At 51.4% G+C, this 19,187-nt stretch overlaps 1 protein-coding gene across 3 annotated transcripts in view; it reads left to right on the top strand.

Moving 5' to 3' along the window:
- Nucleotides 1–11,108, top strand: part of STARD10 (StAR related lipid transfer domain containing 10) — a 52,172-nt gene extending 41,064 nt beyond the window's left edge. For all 3 annotated transcript variants that reach the window (XM_081098710.1, XM_081098711.1, XM_081098709.1), the window contains exons 3-7: nt 7,620–7,767; nt 8,376–8,479; nt 9,038–9,155; nt 10,408–10,460; nt 10,696–11,108. In XM_081098710.1, coding sequence (XP_080954836.1) covers nt 7,620–7,767; nt 8,376–8,479; nt 9,038–9,155; nt 10,408–10,460; nt 10,696–10,941 — 669 coding nt within the window. In that variant the 3' untranslated portion in view covers nt 10,942–11,108. The remainder of the gene's footprint in view (nt 1–7,619; nt 7,768–8,375; nt 8,480–9,037; nt 9,156–10,407; nt 10,461–10,695) is intronic.
- Nucleotides 11,109–19,187: the final 8,079 nt, after the last annotated feature.

The following is a 19,187-nucleotide window of genomic DNA, read 5'->3' as shown; positions in this document are numbered from 1 at the left end:
CACTTGTGCTGCTATTGGGATTTCGAGGAACATGGAGGAAGATCTTAGGGGGTCTCCCTTCTGGGGGCCCTGGAAACCCAGAGGCAAGGGCAGAGGGGCTCTACCAGCTTGTCTCAACACTGGCCCTGTGGGCTTTGGGCGGGGCAGAGGGGAGGACCCTGAAGCCAGCAAGCTGGGGCGTGAGCAGGTCCTGGGAGGAGGGCCTGGTCTGACATGAGGGCAGCTTCTGGCTACGGTCTGAGGGTGGTGTGTGTGTCTGGGGGCATTCGTGTAGGGTCCTGGTGTAAGGGCCACCTGCCCCTCCCGTCCATCTAACCTGTGGAGAGACAGAGGGCATTTTTGTTGTTCTAAATGTTGTTCCTTGTCCCTGTATATCTTGCATGACCTTTGGGGACTAGCAGGAAGGTGCTCCCCTGGGTCGGGCCTGAGAAGTCAGGGAAAGCTGCTGGGCTTTATGTACGAGTCTCATATAATCCTCACAGTTCCACTCTGGGGGGAGAATTACCCTGTTTGACAGATGAAGATACTGGGACTCAGAGCTGACGTCCTTTGCCCAAGCCAAGGCCACACCGGTAGGCTGTGGCCAGGGCAGAGGCCTGTCTGACCCAGACAGCCCCTGGAACTGCCGAGTCAGCTGTAAGCCTGCGGGGTCTGGCTGGGTCTGGCAGGGCAATGCAGGACCGAAAGGTGCTCCGAGGGGGCTTCTGGGTGCAGAGCCCCAGTGCTGGGTTTTGGGCAAGTGTGACCCTGCCTTTGAGTCCATGAGATCTGAGGGTGCAGTCAGTGACCTCATTCAGAGGAGAACCTCTGAGCTTTGCCTCTCTGGTCAGCAAGCCCTCTGAATCCATTGAAGGCTGCATACTAGCCATCAATTAACTAAGACAGTCTCCAGCATGTTTGTTTAGCTGGGCCAGTCTGCTTCCTTGATGAAAGTAGCAGAGTGTCCTGACACTTTGGGGTCAGGCACACCCAGGCTCTGTTCCTCTGCTTCACCACTGTTGAGCCATGTGGCCTGGGTCAATCATTGTAACTCTCTAGGCCTCACTTTCTGCATCTCTAAGTGGGGATGATGATACCAATCGGGGGTTGGGAAGGTAAGAGTCCATTTCTGCACAGGATGCAGTTTGGTGTCCTTGACTATTGGCAGAGTTGGTTTGACCTAAATTTTAGCCCCGGGGGTCCATGGTCTGGGTGCTGCTATCTCCTTCATGGGATAATAAATTAGTGATTTGAGCACATGATAATGGTTATTGAGGTGGTGGCTACTGTTTGGGGCTCTGACTGATTTGATACTTAGTGCCTAGGAGTAATTCCTCTGATTTGAATGTGGTTCTATTGAGAAAGGGCTGTTTGCTTAACAGTTATTCCCTTTACAGAACTACTAGAATGCAACATGGTGAGAAGGCGGCACCGCCTGAGGGATTGAACCCAAGTGGGCCTCAGTTTCCCCAGAGGTAATCTGAAGAGTAGTGGTGAAAGAGATCATCTCTTGGGCCCCACAAATCCTGTGGGCAAGGATATCGGAGACCTGCTGAGTGAGGTCTTGGGGTGAGGGCCAAACTTGGGTTCACCCGTCTGTGTCTCAGTTTGCTTGTTACTGCCCTGGTCTTTGCCATCAAGGCCATACCACAGCTCTGTGCAGGCGGCCTGATTTCTTTTCCCTTGTCTCAGGAAAAGGGTCCTGGGAGACACTGCTGCTCCCCCCTGCCAGCTCCCCCACCCCACCCCCAACACTTCCCTCCTTCCATGGAGATTCCTCCTCTAATTGCTGAGCAATGGGAAGGACTGAGAAGCACAGGCAAGGGGTAGGAGGGAGAAGGGGGGAGTGAGACACAGTCTGGACCCTGGGCCTTGCTCTGTGCATATTTAGTTAAGCCTCCAGGCCGTTGAACCCACCGGTCTGGCTGCCTGAAATGCCCCATCTCCCCTTGTGGCAGTTGGGCTTCCTCTCCTTTTGGGCTCCGTCACCCTCTGCTCCCACAGTTCCTTTACTTTCACTCCCCATGCCCCAACACTGTTCACTCTCTGCTGGGATTCTGTGTCCCTGTCTTTCCTACCACCCACTGGATGGGGCTCTTTTGGGGCAGGGCCCAGGTCTGAGTCGCCCCTGGGTCCCTGCTGCCCAGTTGCAGGCCTGGAACACAGCAGACTCCAGAAAGTGGCGAATGGATGGGCAAAAGGGCAGGGCCAGGGTGAGGTAAGAGCGGTGCCCAGGGCACAAAATCTGAGGAAGCACTTGCAAATGGACCTAGTCCTGGCCTGTGGAAGGGTGAATGGCAGCTGGAGGAAGCCTGCGGGAGTAACAACAGCTACTGTTTTTTGAGTATTTGCTATGTGCCAGGCATATTATATACGTTACCTCATTGAATATAATCACAGCATCTCCATTCCATAGGTACTATTAGTATCTGCATTTTTCTTTTTAAAATTTATTGCTTTGAGAAAGAGAGAAAAAAAACATTGATTCCAGTTATTTATGCATTCATCGGTTGATTCTTGTATGTGCCCTGACCAGGGATCAAAACCACAACCTTAGCATATCAGGATGATGCTCTAACCAACGAGCTACCTGGCCAGGGCAGTATCCCCGTTTTTCATATGAGGAAACAGACTCAGGAGAGTTAAATCTTGTGCCCAAGGAGAGGATTGGAATCCGGGATTGCAGGAGTCTTTCCTGATGGCTTTCCTAATTGTCCAGTCCTTTCTGACCATGGTTCTGTGGAACTCAGGGTGTTGGGGGGGGGGGGGGGGGTTGGACCCAGGAGTTTTGGGCAATCCCAGTTCTCCCTGTCATGGGGTCTGGTGGGGTCAAAGTCTGTATTTACCCTGGGCCTCAGTTTCTCAGCTGTGAAATGGCTGCATGCCAGGCTCCCTGTGGTAACCAGGATTTAAGGGCATTGTAGCCCAGTTTAGCTCCTTCCCTTCAGTTCTGGGAGCTCCCAGATATTCACTGAAGTGACTGACTCGCCCAGGGCCCAATGAATATGGGCTCCAGTCACAGACCCGCCCACTAGGCATTCTCCAATGACACCTTCCCCCCCCCCCAAAGCCTCTTAGTATTACACCTTGCTGATGTGGCCCCTGGCCCTGCAGGCAAGAACATTGCTAGATGTAATTTACCGGTCTTGGCGAAGCCATGCTGCCTCCTGGGGGCGGTGGAAAGAGCTGGGCTGGGAGCCAGGCCAGTCGCTGTGGGTGCTATGGGCCATGAGGCCCATGGGTGCTCTCTGTTCTCCAGATCACCACCCAGACCTGCTTTCTCACCTGGAGGGTCACCACAGCCAGGGTTCTTACCTTCCCAGTGCCCTCCTCCCAACCGGGCCCTGCTGATGGCCTTCTTCCCTAAGAGTCTGCTGAGCTGGGAAGCCTTTGAAGTTTCCAGCTGTGTCTGGAAGATGAAATGGTATGCAGAGTTTGCACTGTGTTGGGGCTCTGTGTGCTCCGCCCACCGCCTGCTGTCTCGAGGGAGGCCTTTGGCTCTGAAGCCACAACAGTCCTGATCCAAAAGGCTGAGGGAGAATGGGCAAGGTCTGGGCAATGTGAGCCCCTTCCAGTGTGTACCCAGCCGTGGGTGCAGCCAGGCCCTGGGGCACTGAGGCTGGCCCGAGGGAAGAGGCATTCCCAGGTTGGACTCTAACCTACAGAGCATCATCCCGTTATCATGGCCCCTCCATACACTCACTGTCTATACACACATTTGAGGACTTGCAAAGCCAAACCAGCTTCCACACGTGGATTTGGAGAAGTTCTAGTTTCTTCAGAAGCCACACTTCGGTGCTCCTTGATGGCTAGGACTACAGCAAGACCTGGTTCTGTTTTGAATCCCTGCCAGGCTGCTTTCTGGCTGCCTGATTTGGGCAGGGTGCTTACTCTGCTGAGCCTCAGGTGTCTATTTTGCAGCACAGGCATGACACCAGCTCTGAATCTGGGTTGAAGAGAGTGTGTGTGTTGAATGTCTGGTGCAGCACCTGGATCTCCCTCTGGCTGCTGAATAGAAGGCTGTTTGGGTGTTCCTGGTGATGGCCGATCTCGTGTCTGCCATCTCCTCCCACCCCCTTTCTCACTGTCACATCCCTCCCTCCCATCATGTTGTTCACTCACTCATGTTTCATTAGTCTCCTTCAGTCTGATATAGTTCTTGAGTCTTTTCTTGACTTTCATGACCCTGACACTTAAAGGCTAGTTAGTTTGTGAAAGTTCCTCATTTTGGCTTTGTCTGATTTTCCTAATGATTAGATTTAGGTTATACATCTTTGGCAGAAATACCACATAAGTGGTGCCTGTATTCTTTGGTTTTTTTAAAATATGTTTTTATTGATTTTGGAAAGAAGTGGGGAGGCAGAGGGATAGACAGATAGAAACATCGATTGGCTGCCTCTTGCTCTCCCCCCTCCTGGGGATAAAGTCCACACCCCAGGCATGTGTCCCTACCAGCAATTGAACCAGCAACCTTTGGTGCATAGGAAGACATCCAGCCAGCTGAGCAACACCAGCCAGGGCATGCCTGTATTTTTTTAATTTTGTCTTATCAGGCAGCACTTAGTTGTAAATTGTCCCATTACTAATGATGTTCACTTTGATTGCTTGATTAAGGTGGGACCTGCCAGGCTTCTCTACCATGGAGTTACTCATTTTCCCTTTGTAATAAGTATTTGATGGGAAGGTACTTTGAAACTATGCAAATACCCTTATTAAAATTCAATTTATTTATTCATACCTGTATATACCTATTTTACTCAGTGGAATAGAACTTGTTACTTTCATTATTTGTATTAATCACAGGTTGTCCCAGCTTTAGCCCGTGGTAGGTGACCAGCTGCCCTAGTTTGCCCAGGTCAGAGGGGTTTTCTGGGATGTGGATTTCAGTGCTAAAACTGGGGAACGCTTCAGGTAAACACTGATGAGTTGGTCAACCAAAGCAAACCAGTGGAAGCTCATGGCACTGGCTCCTGTGTTCTCTGGGCAAGTTCCCTAGCATTCTGTGGTAGGTCCTTTTCTGTGTGCAATAAGATGTTCCAGGCTCACCTACACTTACTCTGACCTAGTCCCGAACCACCTATTTCTCCAGGGAGATCTGGAACCAGGACCTTTTAAGTATTAGGCTGTACCACACCCTGGGAACTGGAGCAAATGGAACTCATTCAGCTTCCTACAGGCCACACCCTCATCTCCTCGGTGCCTGTTCCCTGGCGGTCCTTTCTCCCAAGGCCACTTGGCAGACACCTACCTTCCAGACGGAGCTTCTCCATGGAGCCTGACTCCTCACCCACATCACAGAGCTGACCTCCTCTGTGCCCCCACTGGGCAGTTTAGGGCACCTTCTTATTTTCAAGTCGGTCTCCTCTCTCAACTGGAAGAAGCCTTTCAAGGACAGGCCCCAGGTTCATCTCTGACTCTTGTGAGCTCCACGCGGGGCTGGAACCGGGGGTTGTTAAATGATTGGATCTAGTCATACCCCCTCCTGAAGCAGGAAAGCAAACAGAGGGAGAGTGACATGTTCGGGGTCACATGAGTCCGCAGGCTGGAGTCTGTCCTTGAACTTCGGTTTTCCTAATTCTGAAATGGGGCTAATACCTCAGACTGTGGCTGTGAGAATAAAATACTGTAGTATGTATAAAGCACTTAGACTAGTACCTGGCATGTGGTAAGTGCACCTCTCAATATCTCTGGGGGAACTTTAAAATATATAATATATATAATTGATTCCACAGAGAGGAAGGGAGAGAGAGAGAAAAAAAAACAAAACAAACATCAATGATGAGAGAGAATCTTTGATCGGCTGCCTCCTGCACGCCCCCCACTGGGGATCGGCAGGTAACTGGGGCATGTGACCTGACCAGGCATTGGATCCTGACTTCCTGGTGCATGGATCAACCCTCAACCACTGAGCCACACTGGCCGGGCATGTGGGGGAAACTTTTTATTTAATTTTTTTCATTATTATGGAAGCAGTACTATACATTTTAGAAAATTAGAAATACAAACAGCAAAAAAAAAAAACCACAACCAATAACAACCAAAGCTTACCATATTCTCATCATTCAGAGATCACCACTGCTAACACCTTAGTGATTGTGCTTCCTGAGCTTTTTCTGTGCACATGTCCCCCCCACCCCGAATGAGAGCACACCATGCATTCTACTTTGTCATCTGCTTTTTTGTTTTCCGGCAGCTATCTTCGCCATTTTGATTCAGCACATTTTTGGCACATCTAACACTCAGATCATATTCCTATTTCTCCAGCTGTCCCAAATGTCCTTTACAATTGTTGTGTCCAAGCCAGTGTGCAGTCCAGGAACACACTTTCCCTCTGGTGGTTGTGTCCTGGAAGTGTCTCAGTCTAGCCTAGTTCCTTACGTCATTAATCTGTAGAAGAGACTGGACCAGTAACTCTGCAGAATCTCTCACCCTCTGGCTTTGTCTGGTTGTATTCTCATGGTAACACTTAGCTTCTCATGGTAATACTTAGCTTGTCCCTCTGTCCTCTTTATTTTCTGCAAAGTAGGGCTTGATGACTTCACTGGTTCCTAAAATACCCAATAGGTAGTGATGTGTCCTTCCTGTGGCTTCTCATATGGTTAGGAGCCCCACAGCCTAACCCAAGATTAGGGGGAAGGCAATGTGACGCCGCCCTCATATGGTTGCATGTATCCCCTTTTCTGTAGAAAGCAATGTGTGTGCCTCCCGTGGCACCGTCTGAACACCAGTTCTGGGAGACCTTTATAAACGATGCAAGAAAATGTGTTCACTTGCTGAGAGGAACTTGATCCTGGGGATTGGGCTCTTGGGTGAGAAAAAAAACAACAACACAGAACAAGGCTATGGACTAAGTTTCATCTTGCTGAGTGAAAATCTGGCGAAACCTCATTCTGTTTTTACTGGCTTTCCAGACATGTGATCTGCGTTAAATCCCATATCTCTGCTACTTTCCAGCTCAGTGACCTTGGGCAAGTTACTTTACTTAATCTTTCTGAACCTCAATTTCCTTCTTGGATTTCTTGTGTGGCAGAGTTATTGTAAGGGTTAAATTTTTAAAAAGGTATCTTCGGCAGCTCTTGTCTCTGCTGGACAGAAAGCTCTTTGAAGACAAGGCTAACAAATAATAAGAGATCCAAAGATGCTTGTTGGATTAAGAAAAAAAGTGGTATGGCCTGGTGATAAGGTCCCACGGAGGAAGGAAATCATCCACTTAGGCATTTGTTCGTTCATGCTTTCGTGTCAACATGTAACCATACCAGGTTCTGTGTTGAAACAGTTGTGAGCCTGCGACCATGAAGTTCAAGGGTCTGAGAGGGCACAGATCTAGAGACTCAGCATATGGCTGGATAATTCAGGAAGGCCTCCTTGAGAAGGAAACAGGGTCAAATGGGGAGGTTTGTTGGGAGTTAAGGTGGGGGGATAGTCTTTGGATATAGGGGCTGCTGTCTCCTAGCACAGGTGGCTTCTGGGAGGGCTGGACAGGACTCGTGGCAAGTGGCGAGTCCATGTTGGCTTTAGAGGTCGCTGTTCCTTTCTGTCCTCCTCCTCCTCCTCCCCCCTTTGCCTGTTTGCCCTCCGGACCCCTGGTACCAAGGCTTTGAACCCTGTGTGACCCTGACAACCCATGTGTCTATCTGCAGTGCCGGATGGAGTGCCGCGATGTGCCAGCCGAGACACTCTACGATGTCCTACATGACATTGAATACCGAAAGAAGTGGGACAGCAACGTCATTGAGACTTTCGACATCGCTCGCTTGACAGTCAATGCTGACGTGGGCTATTATTCTTGTGAGCAAGCCCAAGCACACTCCCCTAGCCTCCTGCAGGCCTCTACCAGGCTTCCAGCTGAGGCTCCTCCTCCCGTCTTCCCTCCCTGTGGTCGCTCCCACGGCCAATGTGCTCAGAGACCTGAGTGCTGAGATGTTGGGCTGCCCTTCCTGACATCCCTGTCCACTCCCAGACAGTTGTGAACACATACACTAAAACACATTATGCACTCCCATGTTCATTTATGCACATTCCACACAAACACGTGTACACATGTATACAACCCACAGCCATATGCCACGTATTCACAGTCACATGTTTTCATGTACCTACATCAAGTAATACCGTGATTTTCCCATACACTCACATATACAAACAAGCCAGGCCAGCAAGGTAAGGGCTGTGTGAGGTTGTGAGGAGAAGGGTGGCTGGAGACAGGAGGGGAGAGGGTTGTGCTCTGTCTCTTTCCTAGTTCCAGTTCTGGGACTGTGGTGTTGGGGGTACCTGTTGGTTCAGGGGGAGCTGGCAGTTAACTAGGCATCCCTGTGTCGCTAGCCTCTGCCATGCCCTCCCTTGCAGTCAGTCAGGCAGGCCAGTGGTCTGGCTGAACTGTCCCTTGCCCTCCACAGGGAGGTGTCCAAAGCCCCTGAAGAACCGTGATGTCATCACCCTTCGCTCCTGGCTCCCCATGGGCACTGATTACATCATTATGAACTACTCAGTCAAACATCCCGTGAGTTGACCTGCCTTCCCTGCTGGGTGGGCAAGGAAGGTGCCAGGTAGGGCTGGGCTGGCAGGCCTAGCCTAGGAAAAGGACCCTGGTTGCTATCGTGACTTCCCTGTGACTTCAAGCCAGACATGAAATCTATTGGCCCTCAGATATGCTGAATTCCATTGGTTGGGCTCTGCATGGTCTGACTAGGAAAGGGGGGAGTGAGGTCAGGGTTCCCTGACCTTCCTTGAGGCTGGGCCACTTTGATCTCCATGACAGGTAGGACAAGCAGGTACAGCTGGCCTGGGCAAGGACAAGCACGCGCATATGTGTGTGTAGGTATGCGTGTGCTTGCCTGTGTGTGCTCATGAACCCTGACCCTAAAAAGGGTAAAGATAGCCTAGCCTGACTCTTCCTTTTCTCCTTACCCCAGCAGCAGGCCTGGCCTGGAGTAGACACCAGGAGATATGAACTAACTGTGTGTGTGTGTGTGTGTGTGTGTGTGTGTGTGTGTACTCACAGAGACACCTCCTTTGCTCCCACCCTGAATCTTAACCTCCCGGTGCTTTCTGTCCCCAGAAATACCCGCCTCGGAAAGACTTGGTCCGAGCTGTGTCCATCCAGACGGGCTACCTCATCCAGAGCACGGGGCCCAAGAGCTGCATCATCACCTACCTGGCCCAGGTGGACCCCAAAGGTGAGAGCTTGGCCCTGGAGCCTACCATGGGATCCTCTCCTATTTCCCAGGGGATGGGACTTGATTTACTCAGAATCCAGAAGGGTTTTTGTTAGGAGTTGTTTTATATTTCGGGGCATATTCATCCAAAACATATTCATCATTTGACCCACGGTTTGAGACGTCACAGCGGTTTGAAAAGCAAGGGCCAAGGTGGTAGCCACTGTCCCATGATGAAGCTTAGCGCTCCCTTCCTAGTGCTCACACTCCTATACTCTGACTTGCTCCCTGCTCACTGGCCGCTCTTACACATTCCCACCTCCCTGTCTAGGCATCCTAGAAACACCTCTTCTCCCTTACTCGTCCCTCCAGATGTCACCTCCTCTATCCCTAATACCCAGAGGAGTCACTGGCTCCCTGCTCTGTGGGCCCATTCCCCTCTAGCAGAGCACTTGGCACACTGTTGGGCCCCCCCGACAGTGAGTTCCTTTCTGGGTCCCCGAGGGTGGGCATCACTGAGCGAATGTGGAGTGCGTGAATGAATGGATGGATGACTCAAGGATGGGTAAGCCCCAAGCACCTTTACCTGGGAATGCCCTGAACCCCACTGAGGGCCCAGTGGCCAAGGCCCTGGGCTCCCCAGCATCTCATTGAGTGAATGTGTTGAGTGTCAAAGGCAGAGCAGACACTTGGGAATGAGACAGGGTGGAGAGCTGGGCTGTGGATTCCAAGTCAGGCCAGGCTGGAGTGTCCAGCCAAGAGGGATGTGCAGCAGCTAGGCTTTCTGGGGTACAGGCAGAGGAGGGGCTAAGCATCAGGACTATTTATTCCCCATAGAGGGACTGGGTATGAGAAGGGATGTTAGTGTGAGTGGAGGGCAGGCAGCAGGCAGGAGCTTGCTGGGTCAGCGGTTCAGTCCATCTGTAGCCTGTAATCACCTAGGACCCTGCAGTTTTCTTTCCTGCAGCCAGCCCTCTGGGGCTTAGCAGGAGGGGGCAGGGACACAGAGGTAAGCCTAATGAATAGACACAAAGGGAATGGAATATGCCCATACATGGAGAAAAAGCTAACATTCCCCTCTAGCAGAGCACCTTGGTCTGAGATGGAAAGAGGGTAAGGATAATAAAGTCTTATGGGACTTATCTCACCCCCCCCCCCCACTCCCATGGAGAAGTGAGTGGCCTCTCTGGAAACCTCAGACTGGAGGCAGGGGACTGGGTGCCTGAGGCTGCTGCTTCCCTTCTCTCCTCACTCCCCTTCCCTGCTCTCATAGGCTCCTTACCCAAGTGGGTGGTGAATAAATCTTCTCAGTTCCTGGCTCCCAAGGTGAGTGGCCTTGGGACTTTGGGGGTATGGAGGTTGGTGGAGAGGGTTCTGGGCTGAACGGGTGGAGTGGGATAGAGATGGGGAGTCAGGTCTGAGGGGCAGAGTTATGAACTTGGGGCAAGAACTCAGGATGCTGGGAGTGGGGGGCTGAGTGGCTGGAGAGCATGAGAGGGGATGTGGTAAGAAACTAGTCCTGTGCCTGCTCACTCCTGACTCTGGTGCTGCCGGTCCACAGGCCATGAAGAAGATGTACAAGGCGTGCGTCAAGTACCCTGAGTGGAAGCAGAAGCATCAGCCCCACTTTAAACCGTGGCTACACCCAGAGCAGAGCCTGTTGCCAAGCCTGGCGCTGTCGGAGCTGTCCGTCCAGCATGCGGACTCGCTGGAGAACATCGATGAGAGCGCGGTGGCAGAGAGTCGGGAGGAGCGTATGGGCGGTGCTGGCGGCGAGGGAAGTGACGATGATACCTCGCTCACCTGAGCGTGGAACCATAACAGGGACTGAGACAAGACAGGGCAGAGCCTGGGGGTGGCTTTCTCCCCTCCCTCACCCCCTGTGCCTCCTGAGGACGTTGGGCTCAGACCCAGGTTGGCACTGTGGCCTTGCTGGATATAGCCCTAATAAACCATCCCACAGCCTCAGCCGGCTCACTGACTCCTCGCTGTACCTGCTTCCCACCTGTCCGGGGCACAACTGCCACTCTTGGTCCCCTTGCTCTACAGTTTATTTTGTTAATTTTATCGTCGATTGCCTGACCTTTATTTCTTTAGGCATCCTCTTTCCTCCCCATGGGTAGCTGGGGGGTTGGGTGGTTAGCTTTTTCTCCATTTATGGGTATGTTCCATTCCCTTTGTGTCTATTCATTAGTTCACTCTTCATCCACCCACCTGTCCTTGTTGGTGGTCATTCTGCCATTCTCTCCAGGCTATTTGACTACCTTTCACTGCTCTAAGAGAAGGAGTAGCTCTGGCTAGAGGCCCTGGGTCAGGGGTCAGAGGGTGGGGTTTTTTTGTATGACCTTCAGCTCCATGGGGAAGTGGGTTTCTATTTTGTGACCTTCGGCCTCATAGCGTCCAATCTATGGATTGGGGGACTGATACTCTCTAGTCATCAGGGAAGGGAGGTGGAGAGGTCCCTGGGTGTCAGGCCACAGGGCTGTGGGCCTCCGAACTGAGGTTGGGGCATCATGTTCTGGAGGAGGGAGGTTGGGGTTGAGGTGAGGGCCATCAGACTCCAGGGCACTGGAGGGAATGGGCCCTGTGATTTGAGCCCTCCCTAGGTCATTTTGAAGACCTCCAGTGAGGTGTCTGGCACTGGGCCTGGCATGTAGTAGGTGCTCAAATTAGTAACTCCCATTCTCAGGGTAAACCCCCGTGCCCCACCCTGGTGAGAGCTGTTCTTTCAAATGACTCCACGGGGTATTTGGCGAAATGGAAGCATAAAAAAGCTAAGGTTTCTGCTTGGCTGACCCCAAAGGTGCCCTGGACACAGGAACCAGGAATGCCTGCCAGACTCTGGGCCTTCATCCGTGTGTGCTTGCAGGATGGCAGAGAATCTCCCAGGTGCCGGAACCTTAGGCTGCAGCCTTCAGCCGAGGGATCTTTAGAGGGATCTTTAATCGCTCTAACTGGGGGAAGGACTCCTCCCAACCACCCCGCCTCTGGGGGAAGTGGCTCTGGGGAGAAGTGGGCTAAACTCAGAGAATGGGGTGGGGAAGGACTTCCTAGAAGAGGAGGTCAGAGACCTTGGTCGTCCTGGTTTTTACACCCTGGGCGGTCTGGGCTCCTGGGGGCGTGTGGCTCATCCCTCTGGGCACAGTCACCAGAAGAAGAGAAGCAAGAGGCAGGGAGACTCCGCGGATGGGGGTGGTAGGCTCAGGAGACAGAAACGGACCTTCCAGCAGGCAGAGGAGCGGGAGACACAAACGGGAGGCACACAGACCCACCGACTGCACCGCGAACTCGAAGACTCTGACTGGGCGGGGTCACCGGGGGCGTGGCCACGTCACGCCCCCGCCCTCGGGCGTGGTCACGCGCAGACCCCGCCCTCCCCTCCCAGGGCGTCACGTGGGCGGGCGGAAGCGCCCGGTGGGGTGGGCGCGCCCGGCCTGAGGCTGCGAGTTCGCTGCTGCGGCGGGAGCGTGGCGGTGCCGGTGCCGGAACCGGGTCTCCTCGTGGTCTTGGCTCGGAGCAGGTCAGTGAGGCTGCCGGGGCATCCCCGTCCCCGCTCCTTCCCCAGGTGTGGCCCGGAGTTTTCCCATTCCGCAGAAGGGACCGCCGAGGCCCCGCGGCGATGCTGTGCCTGACACCTACTTCCGCGGGTGTTTCTGCAGGTTGTGTTATCTGTTCTCCGGTCTCGCGGTGGGGGTGGCGGTGGCTTCTCGACGGTGCGCCGTCGGGCCAGAGACCGTAGAGAGAAGGGCGAACCGGCGGGACAGGGCTTCCAGCCCTCACCCTCTGGCAGGAAGGCTCTCGGGATCGGAGCTAGCCCTGGTCGGACGCCTTGCTTTTCTCATCTGTGAAATGAGGGCTCGCACCTCGTTGACCGCGGAGACCCCGACAGCTCTGCACATTGCTACGACCCTATGCCCAGGACCTGGGCAGTGACCTTGGGAAGACTACTTCCGGTCTCTGCCCCAATTCCCCACCAGTAAATGGTGGCATGGCCTCCCAAGAGCCCCTACCTGGCCCAGTTGTTGGGGAAAGAAAGGAGGTTTGTGTTCACATTGAATGGGGTCACGCCTGGAGTGGGTAATTGGGCCTGGAGAGAGCAGACTTGGAGTGCAGCCTGGGGGGCATGGGGTGGGTGTTTGGTTTCAGATCGCCAGGGGTGTTTTTGTTGCTGGGGAACTTAGGTCAAAAGCCATCACAACATGACTTCTGGCATATGCACCCCCTTCCCCAAAACTGTCCTGGAATCCTTCCCTGATCCCCAGGCTTGGGGGGTGGGGAGGGCTATAGGGTCCGATGTGTAGAGGTACTCAGGGAAGGATTTGACTGAGCACCCAGGTCCAGACAGGCACCCAGGACTCCTGTCTCAGAGAGCAGAGTGCCGGGCTAGGGGAGACCTCCCAGTAAGCTCATTACAGGGTAGAAGGATACCAGCAGAGTCACAAAGACAGGTCTAGACTGGCACTGAGATGGAATGAGGGACTGGAACTCTTGGAGGCCCAGGGGGAGATGACTGGAATGGGCCTCAGCAGTTGTGCCAATTCACAAGGATAAGGACCCCCCAGAGGAGGGCATAGCTTGTGCAAGAGCAGGAACTTGCATGGCATATTTGAGGAATGGTGAGGAGATGGGTATGGCACGAAGGGGTAGCAAGGGCAGGGTGTAGAGAGAACTCATGCCCGTGTCCCATGGTTTTGGGATTGTCCAGATTCTGACCTGGGAACTCTGCCTCCCCATTTGCCATTTGCTCACAGGAGTAGGGCAAGAGGGGGCTGATCCAGGCAGAGTCCTGACAACTAGGGAGTTGGAAATTGGCAGAGGCCACCAGGGGCCCAGATTGTACCCAAGCTTCATTGGGGCATTCCCCACTTGACCCCAGCCCCTGTCGGGTTCCAGTCATGCTTTTCTATACATCAAGCCTCAGCCCTTTGTTCAGGTTGCTTGTCTCCCCACCATCCTCCGTCCCCACCCCTCCAAATCTCCTAGATCCTTTGGGACTTCACAGGTGGGCTGCTTATTGCTGCCCAGCCTTTTAGGCCTGTGTAGTGGCTCAGCTTAGCAAGGGCCTCCTTGGAGCTCTGTGGGGAAGGGGTTTGCAGAGGTATGGGAATGTCAGGGATGTGAGGCAGCCCCTGTGCTGCCACCAAACCCTATGTTAATACAGTAACAAATCCCCAGACTTCTTAGTTCCTGGCTCAGTTCCTCAGGGCCTTCATTTCCCCATCTGTAGGATGGGGTGATAGCCCTGGTCCCATGCTCCAAAAAGAGCCTGGTCGTGGGCAAGAGCTGGGCCTGAGTCTAAATCCTGCCCCCAGCAGTGAGTGTTTGAATGAAGAAACGGCAGAACCTGGGGGAAGGGGTCAGTTTATAGGGGTAAGGGACCTCTGAGAGTCCTAGGGGCTAGTGATGGACTTGCCCATTGGCTGGAAGAAGGGAGTCCCCTCTGCTCTCCAGGGCCCTCTCCCCTCCCCACCCCATTCTCCTTTGGCCAAGCTCAAAGCCAGCCGGCTGATGCCCAAACAAGTAGCTTCTGTTCCCAGGGTAGGGGGAGGGGAGGCAGGCCCTGGGCTCCAGGCCTCTCCCTGCCTCTTCCCCACACCCCCCTTCACTCTGGATCTTAACCCTTGGAGGCCTCGAATGGGCCCTGGGCTCCTTGAGGGCTGGTTCCCCATTGCCCACCAGCAGTCTCTTTAGGGTTCCAAGGGTTCTCTTTGCAGTCGGAGGGGATGTAGTGGATGTGAGCTGGAAATGGAGAGGGAAGGAGAGAATGGAGGGGAGAAGGAGGCTGGAGCACATATGGCCATGGACAGTCAGAGACCACTTGGCCCAGAAGCTTTTTTCACAGATGGGGAGACTGAGGCCAAGGGCCAGAGACAGGACACAGAGAACGCTGGTGGGAGTCAGTCTTGACTCGGATTCATAGTCTGGCTCCTCTCTGGGAAAGGAGAGAGAAAGGAAGGGTGCCCTCCTTGATTTAAGTACTACAGTGTGCCTGACACTACGCATTTGTTACTTTACCAACTTTACATCATTCCGTGAGACAAGCTCACTCTCCAGTTAAAGGGGAAGAAACTCAGAGAGAGCTGAGTAATGACATCAGCGAGGATGACAACGTCAGCAAACATGCACACAGCACCGTTGCTGGCAAATTTATGTATGTTAACCAGCCAACCAACCTTAGGAGTTAGGTTCCAGTCTACAGATGAGGCCCAGAGAGGCAAAGTCACTTGCTCAAGGTTACAGCCAATCAGTGGTAGAAGCAGGATCAGAATCCAGGATCCCCTACTTCCAGCCCTCCAACCCTCCCCCCCCCCCCGCCCCCGTCTTCAGCCTGATTTCCCTTCCCATAGCCTGACCTCACCCCTTGAGCTCAGTCCAGGGTCCCAGTCAGGAAGGGGCTTTCCCCTGGTCGGTGTCCAAGGCAGCAGGGTATGACCTCAGCCAAGCAGACCTGGCCCCTCTCCCTCAGGAGCAGAGTCCAGTCCCTTGGGTGGCCACTTTCACCCCCTCCTCTGGTCTCGGGCAGGCTGGACTCATCCCTTCCAGAGCCCTGCACAGAGGAGTGTTTGATGTTTCAGGAAGGGGTTCTGCACTAAGGGTGGCTCCAAGGGTCTGAATAGGAGGATATGGGGGCCCTCAGAGATCCCCTATAAATGCACTCCCCGTAAAACACAGGGCTTGCTGCTAACTCCTGAGTGCCCCCAGCCCTGATCAGAGAGGACATCTTGTCCACTTAGCCCACCCCTGTTGGATCCCCAGACCTGTACATTCCAACCAAGGCTCTGGGGAGGACAGTCCTAACCCAGGGAGACAGATGACCCCAGGTGTCAGGGACGGCCTGGGGGTGGGGGGCAGTACGTGGTTGGTCTTCTGCATGACCTTTCTGTGGAATTTCTCTCTGGCTCATCCTCTGGAGTATGGTCAGAAGGGGGAAGTGTATTCTATAATCAGGACATCTGTTCTAAACCATTGGGACAATCAGAGTAGCTGGGAGGGGATGTGGACTTAAGTGACCAATTTAATATCCAGACTATTATTTAATAGTAGTAATGATAGTAGTGGTAGCTACTGTTTCTAAGAAGCTTTGTGATGACCCATGTCCCGCATGGTTCAGGTTTGGGCTCTGGAAAAGGGCCACGTGCAAATGACAGAGACGAGACAAGAAATAATAATTTGGAAATTGGGGGGCCAGGCGGGAGCCCAACGCAAGAGGAAGGACTCCACTTGTGCTCAGGTCTTGCCATCCTTTTATTCAGTTTGGGATACACCTACACCCCTTAAGCAGGCAGTTCTAGTAACAGGCAGACTATCTTATCAGTAAGGATTTATATGACTATCTGGTCGGGAAATTGCTTCAGCTACCATTGTCTTGACTTTGCCAGGGCTCAAGGTTCACCAGTGTTCTGGGCTCCTGGTCCCCACCTCTCTGCTAGTGAAGACAATGGGCAGCTTTCAACATCTCCCCCTTTTCTTTTCCTTAATAAATCTTAAAAAGTGAATGCCGCCTAAAGGGTTCGAGTCCTTTTAAGGCTCTTCATTCTGCATCTGCAGGCTAGAAATAACCATGAGAACAAAAATGAGACAAGCAACAGTGGTTATGCTGAGAGGCTAATGCAGGGCTATCCAGTGGAAGGGGTTAAATTCTTTCCTGTCCTTTTTAAATGACTGCCAGGTATCCAAGGAATTAGTTTGTAAGTTTGCCTGGGATAATTGTACAGTATGCTGCTGTAATTCTAAAATATCAAGGGTTGTGTTACCTTTACCCCAAGCACCAAGAAGGTGATTTTTTATTGATTCCCAAGGGTGCAAGGTATTATTATAGGGAATAGGGGTAACACAAATCTGGGAAAAATTATAATGACACTGCAAGGATATTCTTTGTTCTAAGCTATGGATTTTATCACCCATTCATAAGACTGTAGACTTTAGTGCCGACAGTTCAATCTCAAACTGGCTGTTAATTCTTTTTTTGCATAGACATGGTCTTAGTTACATTTTCCTTAACATGTCATACAAACTGAGAAGGTTGAACAGTTTGTACCATGAATGAAAGCAGCAATGCCCACAGAAGTAAGTAAAATTACGAGGGCAAAGATTCTTGCAATTAACATTCCAAGAAATCTTTTTTGTCTTTTTAATATTTTTACCAGATCATGTATCAGTTGGTAGGTTTGATGAGATTCCCAAGGCTCGGTTAGGTTAGTAGGAACCCAAGCGAAAGCTGGTTGTTTTAAAATAATGAGGGAATACAATGGGATAGTATACAGCCTGTGCATGACACCTCGTACAGATGGCTTGTAGTATTAAGGCACATCTGGATGGGGCCTGAGAGGAGTACAAACGGATCAAACACACAGGCGGTGGCAAATACTCTCTTATTGGGAGTTCCCCATAAGGTACGAATGGAATTATCTGAGCTATAATTAAAACTATGCCATTTAATAGGTGCAAGTGCAGCAGCTGATTTCCATTGCGTATTTTGTAGGGGCCAGTTGTCATGTTGTAATTGGGATCCAACAAGTCCTCCTCCATGCCATGAGATGGAGTGATTTGCATCAACATATAGATAGGATGCGTTCCCCTTCCATTTTAGGGTGCAATTGTTACTATACGCAGACCCATAGGGGCCCTAATCAAAAAAGGAAAAACTGTTACTAAGTTTGCTGGTGGTAGGGTAATCACTGTAACAGTCTTGCCAATTAATTTCTTCCTCGGTGGGGTGCCATTCACAAGACTTTTTACATAATGGCTTAGTCTGGGAGTGGTGGTGTCTTAGTACAGTTACATTTTCTGCACCTCTCCCTGGAGCAAGTAGTGATAGTAGACGTATTTGGGCTTTTGCCTCCCCATCCTTTGGTGTCCATGCAAGCCAGAAGCCTCTCTAATTTTACACACCAAGGAGCAGTGGTTTGACTCTGTGTCATACAAAAGGGAAGCACCCATGTAATTATACTTTGCCCATATACTTTCTTGCCCCACCCATGGTCCTCCTGGATGACCAAGGTGTTTGGTATTATTGGTGACTACATTAGGCAGGGGTCTTACCCATGGAGGGTCAGGAACGGAAGTCCAAAATACTTCCCCATTTGCCCCTGGTAAAATTACTGCACAGCATGGCAAGGAAGACTTTCTCAGGTATTCTTGGGTTTTGGTCTCCTCACAAATTCGCTCAGCTTTCTGGACCGTTGTCTTCAACATGCCCCAGGTGACCTCTGGACTGTTTGCCGTCCGCCTTGTCCTCCTCCCACTCCTTATCTTCAGAGGGTTGCCCGGGGTTGCTGTTATCTGTGGCTGAGATTGTCCGAAGCTATAAGGTGTGGCTCCAGGTGCAGGGTCCTCATTAACCTGGCTAGTTCCTCCCTCGGATCCATGTTGAAGTTTAATATTTCTTTCGGGAATCCACACGGGCTTGGAGGAGTTTTCTGGAAATATACAAGCATATTCTCAACCAAAGGTTAATAAAGGAATCTTTTCTATAAACTAGACTTGGGATCCTTTCCTTTCATTGTGCCCAAACCATTTTCCTTTGGCTTATTTCGACACCAAATGTGTTTTCATGGCTGTCTTGTCTTCAGCATTACAAGTGAAAAATAATTTTCAAAGTAAAACATTTTCTTGGTGTAATTTACTCACAGGGGATTATTCCACTATCCCCCTTCTTCTTTTTTATTTTTTTTTAATTTAAATAATATTAAAAGGCTTTTGGAAATCCTGCAATGCAGTCTTGATAGCTTTTAATTGTATGCACAGAAATATGACTGGTTTGGATTCATTGCATGTTAAGCAAGTTTACTATGAGATGAACCATCAATAAAAACCTAGTTAATGCTTAAGAATAGTTTCCTGCCCAGTACAACTAAATTTCGTGAATATTTATTTATTTAAATTTGCCAATTTAAATTAGTCTGAAATAAGGCTTATTTTTAAATTTTACTTGTCCTTGGCTGTGGACAATAAATGACACTAACTAAATTTCTGCTATTAGTCTTTGAGTAATTTTACATAAACTTTGTTTAGGGAGGCAAAAATACAAATATTTACTTTTCTTTTTGAGGC

The sequence above is a fragment of the Myotis nattereri genome (genome assembly GCF_964212035.1).
Source record: "Myotis nattereri genome assembly, chromosome: 9".
Lineage (NCBI taxonomy): Eukaryota > Metazoa > Chordata > Mammalia > Chiroptera > Vespertilionidae > Myotis > Myotis nattereri.
Note: the sequence above shows the minus strand (reverse complement) of the source record. Positions and strands in the feature narration are given on the sequence as shown.